General features: G+C 49.5%; 1 protein-coding gene across 2 annotated transcripts in view; it reads right to left on the bottom strand.

The window, feature by feature from the left end:
* Positions 1 to 11735: 11735 nt before the first annotated feature.
* Positions 11736 to 13658, bottom strand: part of MARCO (macrophage receptor with collagenous structure) — a 50217-nt gene continuing 48294 nt past the window's right edge. For both annotated transcript variants that reach the window (XM_023724696.1, XM_023724695.1), the window contains 2 exons: positions 13121 to 13297; positions 11736 to 12003 (listed from right to left, as the gene is read on the bottom strand). In XM_023724696.1, coding sequence (XP_023580464.1) covers positions 11873 to 12003; positions 13121 to 13297 — 308 coding nt within the window. In that variant the 3' untranslated portion in view covers positions 11736 to 11872. The remainder of the gene's footprint in view (positions 12004 to 13120; positions 13298 to 13658) is intronic.

The raw sequence follows: 13658 nt of genomic DNA, 5'->3' as shown, positions 1-13658 counted from the left end.
TTTCCAGTTAGTACCCCAGCCCATAACAATTTGCACCACTCCCCAGATCAATGCATTAGGGCCGCCAGAGTTGCCAGATTAGACCATCCTTCCTCAGGGCTCTCGGGAAATGGGATAGGACAGGGAGGCTACAGTGGGATCGGGTGGTACCCAACTGGGCAGAAAGGGGAAGCAGAGCATGAAGGTGCATTGAAGGGTGTCTTCAGCAGGGTGTGTAGAGAAACAGTCTTCTCTGCTCTCAGACATACCTGGGTTCAAATCCTGCCTCCGCCTCTTACTAACGGTGTGACCTGGAACACACAGGTGCTCGTCTATAAGATGGTCCCAGTAATATCTCCTTTGCAGGTAATTCTGGAGATTAAATGAGAGAATGTGTGCCTGGCATGGTGTAAGCCTCAAAGGATGATTGTCCTAACTACTCCACCCCCACCCCAGAATCAGGTCCTTCTCCCTGGACAAACCCCAGCACCCATTCCTCCCTTCCACTCAGCTGATGACCTTCTGAGAAAAAAGCAGCTGTCAGGTGAGAACTCCCTAGCCCCTCGCCTTCCCACCGCCACGTCTGCTGGGTACCTGCATCTTCATTCATCCTTTCTGCTCTAATGGGAGGACCCTTCCTGCTCTCACCAATTGCTTGGAATCCCTTGCCTTCTAGTCTTCGTAAGGACTTGGCTCCTGAAATGATACCTTTTCTCCTGAATTATTAATTTCTCCCTGTTGACAGGGTCATGCCCACCGGCATGCAGCCATGATTTATTATCTCCCATGTTGTACAGTGCAGAGTCCTCTCCCGGTGCCTCTCCTGTCTCCCTGCAGCTGCAGCCTGGTTCCTCTTCACAGCCCACCCAGCACAAGGGTCCCCGGATCCTGAGTCCCCCGTCCTCCAGGCAGGAGCCTGCACACCGAGGGCAAACTGCTGACCCCGGAGAACCTGGATTGAAAGTCTGAACTCAGCAGGGGGAAGATTCTGAGCCCTTTGATGATGCATATTGCATGAAAGAAAAAAGGCTTTTATTTTTGGTACAGCATTTGCCATTTTGACCATTTCTGTGTAAATTCAGTGACATCAGCTACGTTCCCCACGTTGTGCAGCCATCACCAGTACCCATTTCCAGATTTTTCCATCACCAACAGAAACTCAGGGCCTTTTAGCAATCGCCCCCTTTGCCCCCTCCCACTCACCCCTGGTAAGCACTACCAAACTCTGGTCTCTAGGCCTTTGCCAATTCTAGACTTTTTGTATAAATGAGATCACGAACACTTGTCCTTAGTTCTGACGTTCCTCGTGGCATAAAGTTTTTGAGGTTCGTCCACGTTGTGGCACGCGTCAGGCTTCGTTTCTCTTCACGGCTGAGTAATATTCCACTGTATGCATACATCACATTCTGTTTATTCATTCTTCTGTTTATACTCTGCTTTTTTATTTTAAATTACAATTATTATCTTTTTTCTGCTTATAAATACAGACTCATGGTAGACAAGCAAAAAAACCATGGAAAATTATAAAAGATAAAATGAAAATCAATCCCAATCCTACCACCAAAGATAAGCTGTTAATATTCTGAAGCGTTTCTTTCCAATCTTTCTTTTTTCTAAACGTACGCATTTTAAAACATTATTCATTTGTTAAACATACGCACGGGTCTACTATGCCTGGCGCTGTGCTTGACAATGAACAAGGCAGACACAGCTCCTGCAGAGTGGAGAGGAACAGTGAAGAGTTATCATAAGCTAGGGATCCTGGGTGGTGCAAATGGTTAAGCGGTCAACAAGCCGGAAGTTTGGCAGTTAGAACCTACCCAGAGGCACCTCAGAAGACAGGCTTATCGATCTTCTTTGGAAAGGTCACCACAGCCTTGAAAACCCTATGGAGCAGTTCTGCTCTGCACACGTGAGGTCGCCATGAGTAGGAATGACTTGGCAGCAACTAAAAACAACAGCATGTTGAAAGCTGTGCTTGTGGAACCCAGGTGTGTGGGGGCACAGAGCAGGTAGCCTGGCTTGGTCTGGTGCCAGGGAAGGTGGTATTCCAGGTGAGAACAGCAGGTGTGCTGGGGCACAGAACAGGGTGGCCTGGCTTGGTCAGGTGCCAGAGAAGGTGGCATTCCAGGTGAGAACAAAAGGTGTGCTGGGGCACAGAGCGGGGTGGCCTGGCTTGGTCAGGTGCCAGAGAAGGTGGCATTCCACGTGAGAACAGCAAGATGAGATGGAATTAGCTGGAGGAAGCAGGGTGTGGGAGGGAGAGAGGTGGAAGGAGGAGGGAGGGCTCCCTTCAGACTGAAGATGGTGGGGTTGAAGGTCTGGAGGTGAGATAAATGATCACAGCCATTCAGGGATCTGAATGAAGCGCCTCAGGCTGGAGAGGAAATTTGGGATGGAAAATGCAGGACCAGAGGCTGAGGGTCAGCAGGTGTCAGATACACCAGAGCTGGGGGCATGGACAGCCTTGTGCTGGCTACCCGTGGTCTCCGAAGGGTTTTAAACAAGGAAGGGGACAAGGTCAAAGATCACTCTGGTTGTTTTGGGTAAATGGATGACTACTACAGTCATCTAGGCCATTCATGGTGTGGTTGGGGCCATGGTAGAGGGAGAGGAGACACGTGGACAGGTCCAAGACGCGTGATAAGGTAGAACAGACAGGTCTTTGGTGCTTGATTCAATCGGGGGTGTTGGTGGTGAGGAAGAAGGAGCAGACTGCTTTCATTAAATTGTGGACCTTCTATACGTATTGTTTCATAACTTTTTTATTTTCAATAAATTATTATTTCCCTATATTCCTAAATATCCTCTGTAATATGGTTTATAATGACTGACGAGTCCACAATGGCCAAATTGCTCCCCAGAGGATTCCATCCATCTATTCACATTATCCACTAGCATCTGCAATGGACAGCAGTGCTTGTTTCCCTCCTGACCAACTCTGTGTATATACATATGTTTATTGCCAATTCGCTATGTAAATAAATGGTCTCTCTTTTTTGCATCTCTCTTATTATAAGTGAGGATGAACTTTTCCCCCATACGTTTAATGGCCAATAGTCTTTCCTCTTTCTGAATTGCTGGTTTGCCTTCCTGGGACTTGGTCTTACTCATTTATGATCACCCAGCCACAAAGGGCGCTTGACGAGTGTTTGAAGGAACAAATTCTGTGAGTGCGGACCGCCTGCTCAGTCCCACAGACTTAGAACACCCCCATCAGTGAGTGCTGTTTGTGTTGTCTGAGTCAGGAGACTCGCTGTGTGCTGTTGAGTCACTTACAACAGCTCGGGTTTTCTCTGTGCCTCCGGAGCGCGGCACGGTGCAAATGCACGTGGTGGACAAGCACAGGGTCCAGAGTCAGGAGACCAGGTGATGAGTTACAGTGACCAAAGTCATTTTATTTCTCCCAGCCTCGGCTTCCCCATCTATAAAAATGGAGCTAATAAAGGAACGTTCCACTCAAAGCTGTTGTGGACAATAATCACGATCATGGGTGGCAGGGCTCTTGTGTGAATGGTCTCAGAGAACAGAAGATTATTTGCAAAGCCTTGAGGGCTAATGTAATGTGTTCTGTTGACTTGCTTGGTGCCTGTTATCCTTTCTTTCCTTCCAGTTTCTCCCATTTGTAATGGAAATGTCTAGCTTGTACCTTCCTTTTGCACCATTGTACCTTTGGAAGCAGATAACTTGTATTCTAGATTTCACAGATGAAGAGGAATTTTTGGAATTTGGACTTGGGGTTAAGACTTTGGCTGTGATATGATGAGATGAATATATTTTGCGTGTTGCAAGGACATGAATTTTTGGGGGCCAAAGGGTGGAGTGTCGTGGATTGAATTGTGTCCCCCCAAAATATCTGTCAACTTGGCTGGGTCATGGTTCCCAGTATTGTATGATTGTGTAAGCTTATGTGATTTCCTTATGTGTTGTAAACTCTACCACTATGATGAGGTTATATGTGATCTCCTTATGTGTTGTAAATTCTATCACTGTGATGAGGTTATGCTGATGAGGTTTACAAGATTAGATAGTGTCTTAATCCAATCTCTTTTGAGATATAAAAGAGAGAAGTGAGCAGAGACACATAGGAACCTCATACCACCAAGAAAGCAGTGCCGGGAGCAGAGCGCATCCTTCGGACCTGTCGTTCCTGCGCTGAGATGCTCCCAGACCAAAGGAAGATGGATGCATTACAAGGACCTTCCTCCAGAGCTGAGAGAGAGAGAAGGCCTTCCCCTGGAGCTGATACCCTGAATTTGGACTTCTAGCCTCCTGGACTGTGGGAGAATAAATTTCTCTTTGTGAAAACCATCCACTTCGGGTATTTCTGTTAAAGCAGCACTAGATGACTAAGACAGTAGGTATCCAGCAGGAAGTAATGATGCATCTCGCTTGGTGTTAGCCAGACAGAGGCCCTCACTAACTCTTAGATTCTGCACTGCTTTCCATCCTTACGCAGATGGGCTGTAGGGAGGGAGAGAAGAAATCTCTCTGGAGCGAGGATAATCAGAGAAGTTTTCATGATGGAAGCACAACTTGAACCGAGCCTTGAAGGGTGGGGAGAATGTTGGGGTGGAGTATGGAAGAAGGGAAGATGTTCTGGGTGGGAGGACCCAGTAAAAATGAGGCGTGGTGTCAGTTGCTCTAATAAATGCTACAATTTTCCAGTCCCCAGGGTGGGCCAAGAGAGCAGCAGTTAATCCACATAACAAGGTATTCTTCTTCTCAGCATTCCCACTTTACAGATGAGGGAGCAGAAACTCAGAGAGGTTATGTGGCTTGCCCAAAGCCACACAGCTGTAATTGGCGCTGGGATCTGAATCTGGTCCACACTTGTTGGCGCACCATCTGTGGTCCAGGGAGGGGCTCGGGGTCCTCCCTTTAGGAGGGTGCCTTCAGCCTCCAGCGCAGCCTGCAGGAGCCACCTCTGCTTGGAGCCCAGGCAGGCACCAGCCGGAGACTGAGCAGAGTGGGTGTTAGGGCTTGGCAGTTGCTGCCCCACACGGGACTCCTCTGAGGGCTTCTTTGCTCTGGAACTCCCTGGAGAGTTGGCCAACACATTGTCATATCTGAGGCTCTCCTGCCCCATCCTGCTCCTCTGCCTTTAATCCTTCCCAGGGTGACCCCCCAGTAAGCCTCCTGCACTCCTAACTCCACCTGTGTCCACTTCGGAGGACCCCACAGACACACCATCCTAGACACCTCCTCGCACCTCCCACATCTGACACGGCTGGGAGGACCGCGAGAAGACCCGCACCCGGTACAGAGGATTACATGGGTGCAGTGATGGGGAGTGACGGGTGGGCTGCAATGATGGGGGGTGACGGGTGGGCTGCAATGATGGGGAGTGACGGGTGGGCTGCAATGATGGGGAGGGACGGGTGGGCTGCAATGATGGGGGGTGACGGGTGGGCTGCAATGATGGGGAGTGATGGGTGGGCTGCAATGATGGGGGGTGACGGGTGGGCTGTGAAGGTTCTTAAGTGTGACAATAACCAACACTGAATGCCTACTGTGTGCCAGGCACCATTTTAAATGCTCTCTTTTTACTTATTTCAATGAATCCTCACAAGAACTCTATGAGGGAGGAACTGTCTTTATTTCCCAAAAAACAAACCCATTGCTATTGAGTGGATTCAGACTTGTAGCCAGCCTCCAGGACAGAGTAGAACTGCCCCCAGAGGTTTCCAAGGCTGCAAATCTTTATGGAAGCAGACTGCCACATCTTTCTACCAGGGAGCAGCTGGTGGGTTTGCATCGCCGACCTTTTGGTGAGCAGCCAAACGCTTTAACCACTGTGAAACCAGGGCTCCTCTGACTTTGTTACTGTCTGTTTTACAGATGAGGAAACTGAGGCTCAGAGAGACTCGATAAATTCATTGTTCGGGCCTCAGGGCTGTTAGGTGGCAGCACCAGCACTCCAGCACCGGCAGGCTGGCTCTAGAATCTTCGTGCTTAGCCACGCGCCTATGATTTGAGGCTGGGGAAGGCTCTCTGGATTTGCCCTGCTGGGCCCTGTGCAGCCTTCCAAGGTCCTTGAACGGTCCTGCCACCTCTGTCCTGCCCAGCCAGTCGGCTTGGTGCTGACATCTGTCCTGAAGGCCACAGCCAGATCACGGTGTCTCCCCAGGAAGGGGGTGATGTACACCCAGGAGGAAGGAGGGGTATTTCAAGCGCCCAGCCCAGCCTTCTCCGGCTATGCCATGCAGAGGCCACGCCGACATCGCTCCCTGTGGGTCTGCCCTTCCCCACCACAGCCCTGCTCTCTGGTAGCTGGGGATGCTGCTGTGCTGAGTTAACCCAGTTCCTCTTTAGCCCCACCGTCAGCCAGGCTCCAAAGGGGAAATTTCCTCAGCTTAGCAGAGCTCAAGAGCCCATCAGAGCAACTGCTGCCAGTGTTGTCTGGTGGCAGCCACAGACAGTCCTTCCTCTGTGAATCTTATTGGTGTTGGACAGACCTGGGCTCAAACCCCAGCTCTGCCCCTTACTAGCTGTGTGTCCTCAGTCAAGTTAATTGTATCAGCTGGTTCTCACTGCACAACAAAGCACCCCCAAACCTAGTGGCTTTAAGCCATGGCCATTTGTGATTTCTTACAAGTTTTGGGGTTGGTTGGGAAGGGTCCACCAGGCTTGCTAAAGTGACTGTGGTTAGTTGTGGGCCGGCTGATGGAGGGTGGCCTCAACTGGGGCAGCTGGGCCTCCTCCATGTGCTAACTCATCTCCCAGAAGGCTAGCCCAGGCTCATTCCCACAAGGGTGTCAGGGTTCCTGGGGCAGGAGTCAGAGTGCAAGGCCCCGTAAGGCCCAAGCTTGGAGCTGAGTCACAGTCACTGCCGCTACATTTGGTTGGCTACAGCAAGTCATAAAGCCAGCCCAGATTCCAGGGGACATTGACCTCACCTCTGATGGGAGAACTGCCAGGTCACCTCCCAAAGGCCATCGATAAGTTGTTGTTAGCTGCGGCCGAGTCAATACCAACTCGTGGTGAAATCACGCACCAAGTACCAGTGAGTTCGAGTCCATCAGTACAGCTGTTGTGCCGGTCCACCTCACCAAGGGCCACCACCCTCACCCTTGCTGGCCCTCTCCTTCACCAAACAGCAATTGATCCTTCTTGATGACGTGTCCAAAGTAAGTGAATTAGACAATGTTCTGTTACGACCCGTAAGGTTTTCACTGGTTAATTTTTGGAAGTAGATCACCGACAATGTTCTGTTACGACCCATAAGGTTTTCGTTGGTTAATTTTTGGAAGTAGATCGCCGACAATGTTCTGTTACGATCCGTAAGGTTTTCGTTGGTTAATTTTTGGAAGTAGATCGCCGACAATGTTCTGTTACTATCCGTAAGGTTTTTGTTGGTTAATTTTTGGAAGTAGATCCCCGACAATGTTCTGTTACGATCCGTAAGGTTTTCATCGGTTAATTTTTGGAAGTAGATCACCGACAATGTTCTGTTACGATCCGTAAGGTTTTCGTTGGTTAATTTTTGGAAGTAGATCACCAGGTCTTTTTTCTTAGTCTGTCTTAGCCTGGAAGCTCCACTGAAACCAGTCCACCATGGACAACCCTACTGGTATTTGAAATGCCGGTGAAATAGCCTCCAGCACCATAGTAACACACAAGCCGATATTGTACAACAAACTGATGTCGACGTCCAGGTGGAGAATTGAGGCCAGCATACTGTATTACTTAACCTCTTTGAGATTCAATTTGGTCATGTATAAAATGAGAATAATAATACATGTATAATGGGATACCCTAGCTAAAACTTGGGCCCCATGTTTTTTTGTTTTTGTTTTTTAAGCTAATCTTACAAAAGGAAAAGGCAAAGAATTAGATGTGCCTTTGGGGAAAGCTATTGGTTTGTATCTGAAAAAACTTTGAGTGGGGGCCTCTGATTACATTAATGTAAAGAGAGTAATACGGCAAGACAAGTGTGCACCTCCCATCTGAGGAAAGACTGAAATAATCCCAATGCAGACTGAGAAGCTAAGTATTTCGCTTAGCATTGCTTCATTCCTTCATTTGTTCATTCAATCATTCATTTATACAGTGAGCCAATCAAAACCTATTTTGTGTGAGAGGAGCTGAATGAACAGAGTCGGATGTCAGAGAGAGGAGATGAAATCATTTCTCGTTGCTGGCGGACTGTGTGTGGGACAGAGAGATTGTCAGGGCATCTCCTTGTACCCACTGTGAGGAGGTTGGCCCGTGGCCTAAGGGAATAAGGAGCCGTTGAAGGTTTTAGACAGGGAGCGACGCGATCAGCTTTGCAAATTTTAAAGATTCCTCAGGCTGCTGTGTGGAGAATGAACTGGTGGGAGGTGGAGAGTGCGGCGGGGAGGAACCCCTTAGGAGATATTCCAATCATCCAGGCCAGTGATGCTGTCGAAGCAAGAGGTGGAGGGAATTGGGTGATATGAAGAGATATTTGGGAGGGAGAATTAGTGGAACTGGGAGCCTGGTGGCAACAGGGGTAAGGGAGGGGAAGTGTGGTGTTCGACACTTGGGTTTTCTGTCTTGGGCCTGGATGGAGGGGGCATCCCCTGAGACAGGAGACACAAGAGGGGCAGCTGGTGGGTCGCGTGTCAGCTTCATTGCTGTGGTGGCTGCGGGTGTTCCATTTCTCTGCAAGACTTTGGACTATTCTGTGCCTGTAAACCCTTACTTTTTCCTGTAGAAGGGTGTGTGTGTGTGTGTGTGTGTGTGTGAGACTGAGTGTGTGTGTGTCTCTACTCCTGTGAGCCAGCACACCCTGGCGACAAGGAGCTGACACAGATGACTTCAGGATCTGCAGGCATGACCTCTACGTCTGAACATGTTATACTCTCCCCCTCCCCAGGATTAAGATAAAAATCCCTAATGTGGTGTGTAAGACCCACATAGTGTGGTTCCAGCTTACTCTCCAGCCTGTGCTCTCCTTGCTAGCTTGGTTTCAGTCACAGCAGCCTTTCTTCAGTCCTACTTGACCTATTCCTCCCACCACAGGACCTTTGCACATGCTGCTTTCTCTGCCTGCTACAGTCATCTCCTCTTGCTTCATCTTGTTGCTGTTGTTAGGTCCCATCGAGTCGGTTTCGACTCATAACCACCCCGTGCACAACAGAATGAAACACTGTGTCATCCTCGTAATCGCTGTTCTGCTTGAGCCCTTTGTTGCAGCCACTGTGTCAATCCATCTCGTTGAGGGTCTTCCTCTTTTTCTCTGACCCTGTACTTCACCAAGCATGATGTCCTTCTCCAGGGACTGATCCCTCCTGACAACACGTTCAAAGTATGGAATACGTAGTCTCGCCATCCTTCCTTCTAAGGAGCATTCTGGTTGTACTTCTTCAAAGACAGATTTGTTCCTTCTTTTGGCAGTGCATTGTATAATCAATATTCTTGGCCAACACCACAATTCAAAGGCATCAATTCTTCTCCGGTCTTCGTTATTCATTGTCCAGCTTTCGCATGCATATGATACAATTGAAAATACCATGGCTTGGGTCAGGCGCACCTTAGTCTTCAAGGAGACATCTTTGCTTTTCAACACTTTAAAGAGGTCTTTTGCAGCAGATTTGCCCAAGGCAATGTGTTGTTTGATTTCCTGACCACTGCTTCCTTGGGTGTTGATTGTGAATGTTTTCATCTAGTTAATGTCTATCCTCCTTCCTTATCTTCCTCTGACCAGGTCAGCTCCTCTATATGCTCCCAATGCAACTTCTCCATCTCCTTCATAGCACTTACCATATTTATCAGCTTACATCTATTTGTGCAATTGTTTGATTAATATGCTTCGCTACTATCCTGCAAGCTCCCTAAGGGCAAGGATCATATTTATATTAACTCCCTAGTTACTCTCAGGGCTTAGCAGTGCCAGGCACATAGTAAGAATTTAATAAACATTTGTTGAACGGAAGAGTACTTGAAAGAGGAACAACAGAAATGCCTTGGGGTGGTTATTCTTAGTTGTCTTCAAGTTAGCTCCAACTCTTGGTGACCCCAAACACAACAGAAGGAAATGTTGCCTGGTTCTGTACCATCTTCACGATCATTGGTATGCTGAAGCCCATTGTTGCAGCCATTGCGTATTTTGAGCGCCTTCCAAGACTGCAGCCTTCAGTAAGGATTACACCTCAACATAAAGAAAACAAAAATCTTCACAACTGGGCCAAGAAACAACATCATGGTGAACGGAGAAAAGATTGAAGTTGTCAAGGATTTCACTTTACTTGGATCCACAATCAACGCCCGTGGAGGCAGCAGTCAAGAAATCAAACAGTGTATTTACATTGGGTAAATCTGCTGCAAAAGACCTCTTTAAAACCTTAAAAAGCAAAGATGTCACTCTGAGCACGAAGATGCACCTGACCTAATACAGGAAAAGCCCTTCTTCCTTCCATAGGGAGGTATTTTCAATCACCTCATATGCATGTGAAAGCTTGGCAGTGAATAAGGAAGACCAAAGAAGAATTGACGCCTTTGAATTATGGTGTCGGCAAAGAATATCAAATATACCATGGACTCCCAGAAAAACAAATCTGCCTTGGAATAAGTACTGCCAGAGTGCCCCTTAGAAACAAGGATGGCTAGACTTCATCTCGTGTACTTTGAACATGTGATCAGGAGAGATCAGTCCCTGGAGAAGGACAATCATGCTTGGTAAAGTAGAGGGTCAGCAAAAAAGAGGAAGACCCTCAACGAGATGGCCTGACACAGTGGCTGCAACAATGGGCTCAAGCACAGCAATGGCTGAGAGGATGGTGCAGGACCAGGCGGTGTTTCTTTCTGTTCTACGTAGGGTCACTATGAGGTGGAACCACCTCTACAGCAGCTTACAACAACAACAACAAATCCAACCTAAGGGTTCATCCTCTAGCACTGCGTCCGACAATATTCTGTTGTGAGTCATTGGGTTTTCATCAGCGAATTTTTTAAGTAGATCACCAGTCTTTTCTTCCTAGTCTGTCTTAGTCTGGAAGCTCTATTGAAAACTGTCTACCAGGGGAGTATGTGAAATACTGAAGGCGTAGCTTCCAGCATCAGAGCACCATACAAGCCACCGCAGACAAACTGACAGACAGGCGGTGGCCATCTGGCTCACGGACACCCTTACTGGACACTAGGTGCTGTGTGAATGAGCTCCCTAGAGCGCACTGGTGGTGGGTTCATCTGCACTGGTGTCCCTGTCAGGGGCTAGGGCAAGCCAGCCTCCCTGGGGAAGGAAGAAGGGGCTTCCCTGGGTAGGGCCCAGCCCCACAGGCCAGGATTCTTGGAGGAGGCAGATCCTGGGATAGGCCATGAGGGCTGGGAGCTGGTCCTCCCGCTGCCAGGTGGGACCCTCCCTGTTCTACACTGTCTCCTTACTTCCCTCCCACCGTCCACCAGGGAGGGCCAGGCGGGCTTCCTCCACGTTCCTCCTGTTAGCTCAGCACCCCCTTGCTATAAACTCTATGACTGAGTCGGCCAGGCTTGATTTTTGATAAGCTAATGAGTTACTATGAGTTGGAACTGACTCGACGGCTCCTAACAATCACAACAAGACCAGTTTTGACTACAAGTGAACGTCACCTTCTACATTCAATTTAGAGTCTCCCTTAGGGCCCCCACCCTCGCTGTGGCCATAAATTGAGACTCCACCACCCGTGTGTGTGTGTGTGTGTGTGTGTGTGTGTGTGTGTGTGTCCACCTGTGCACATATTCAATGGAATCTCGAATAAAGGATGGGGCTGCTAACACAGCAACATCAGCCAGAGACAAAGACATCACCAGGTAACACTGAGCTTTATTAAGGACCGCACCCCAGAACCTGCCCTGATGGTCCCTCAGAGCGTCTGCCTTTCTGCAGGTGCGTGTCAGACACACCTGGGCCACAGACACCTGGGACAGAGTGGTGAAGGGCCACAGGGGCTCAGCTGCACTCCACGCCGGCATCCTCAGCATGGGCGCAGTTGTGTGAACCCCAGGCGTTCTTATTACATTGCCACAGACTCTCCTCGGAGCCTCTACAGGCGACTTCATCCAGCCAGATCTGCCCGGTGCCTTGACATGGGGAAGCAAGGACAGAAGGAGAGAGAGAGTCAAAGCTGAATAGGCACGCTTATCCCCGGGAGCTTCCATCTGGGGTAGGTAGGCAATTTCTCCCACATCCCCTCTGGCCCACAGTGCTGCTGACAGCTTGTCCTGTCCAATGACTTGCCTCCATTCTGCTTTCTACCCTTTGGCAAAAGTCTCACCCAATTTGTTAATATTTAATCCACGCACGATTTGAAGTCTCCCAGGGATCTCCCGACATTCAGGTTCTCTCCTGCTAATTCGCCATTGCTGTGACCCTTCCTGCTCGGATGCTTTTATCACCAAGTCCTACTCCCGCCCCCAGGCTCTCCGCCCTCTCTCAAGCCTCCTGCCTTCTGAGAGAATTGATCTCAGATCAAGAATTCAGACGATGGCAGTTGGATTATCTGATTAAAGTAAATTACCCCATGGTGTGACTGACAGGCTTAATCTGTATGAGAAAAATGTGCTTTGGGGTGGGGCAGGGACAGATAGATAGCATTTGGGGATGGGGCAAGGAGAAGCAGGCCTATCCCTGCTTCGTCAGCTCTTATGGCCAAAGTAAGAGGCTTATGAACCTTTTTGCTGAAAGTTTGAACTTCTTGCTGAAAGACAGAGGGCTGAGTCCTAGCATCCCGGGACACCTTCCCCACGCCAATTTTAGTGCCTTCTCTGGGTCAGTCTCCTTGTCCCTTTCCACTGTCGCCTTAAAGGCAGTTCAGGCTTTGAGCTCCAGACAGCTGGAGTGAGCAGCACTGTTTGCCTGCAGCCTTCCGCCAGTCTTCTGGCACCATCTTCCCCGTTGTCTTTTGGAAGTTCATCCCTCATAAACACCTTTGGCCAGGTGTCGCTCTGACCCCAGGGCTGCACGGACATTGACCCATGCCAGACCTGCTGTCACGATGGGGAGGAGACGCCATCATTCTGCTGGGGTGGGTGGGGGCTGGAGCCCTGAGCTGCTGGATTTTCAATTGCTTGACCAGTGCTTTGTTTAACCGAAACCACTCTGAACCACTTGTCACCAAAGGGTCTCAACACCCCAGCACTGAGAGAGGGCCCACTCAGCACCTCAAGGGAAGAGAACCTTGGCAGACGCTTCACTCACCAGCTAACACACCGAAAATCGCCCTCCCTGAAGAGTAACCCAGCATGCGGCAGAAGACTGTGGCATCGGAATTGTCCCAGCCATCATCACAGATGGTCCCCCAGACGTTGTTATGGTAGACTTCAGCCCGGCCTCGAGACGGGCTACCGATGATCCTGACGGGTATCGGGGACTCGCCTGGGGGAGGAAACATTGGGAGGCAAGGCCAACCACCCCGGGCTTGGTCCACACACGCTTCCTTCTTATAGTCGTGAAAAAGATGCCCAAGCAGGATCCTGGGCTGGTCCTCCCTTGCTGTTCTCAGAGCTCAGAGGATCTCCCATCACTGCACCAACCCGACCTGGCAGGCAGCTTCCGCACACCTGAGCCTACACCGGGATGTCAGAGGAGCACTGCCTCTGGGGCTGGCCATGCAGAGCCAACACAGCTAGTCTTCCACGTGTTGTAGAGATAAAAAAAGAAAAACCGAGAAAAAAGGAAGGAAGGAACAAAGGAAGCGAGGGAGGGAGGAGGAGGGAGAGAAAGAAGGGAGGGAGGG

The sequence above is a fragment of the Trichechus manatus genome, unplaced genomic scaffold, assembly GCF_000243295.1.
Source record: "Trichechus manatus latirostris isolate Lorelei unplaced genomic scaffold, TriManLat1.0 scaffold00255, whole genome shotgun sequence".
In the NCBI taxonomy this organism is placed as follows: domain Eukaryota; kingdom Metazoa; phylum Chordata; class Mammalia; order Sirenia; family Trichechidae; genus Trichechus; species Trichechus manatus.
This window is presented reverse-complemented; position numbering and strand designations above follow the sequence as displayed.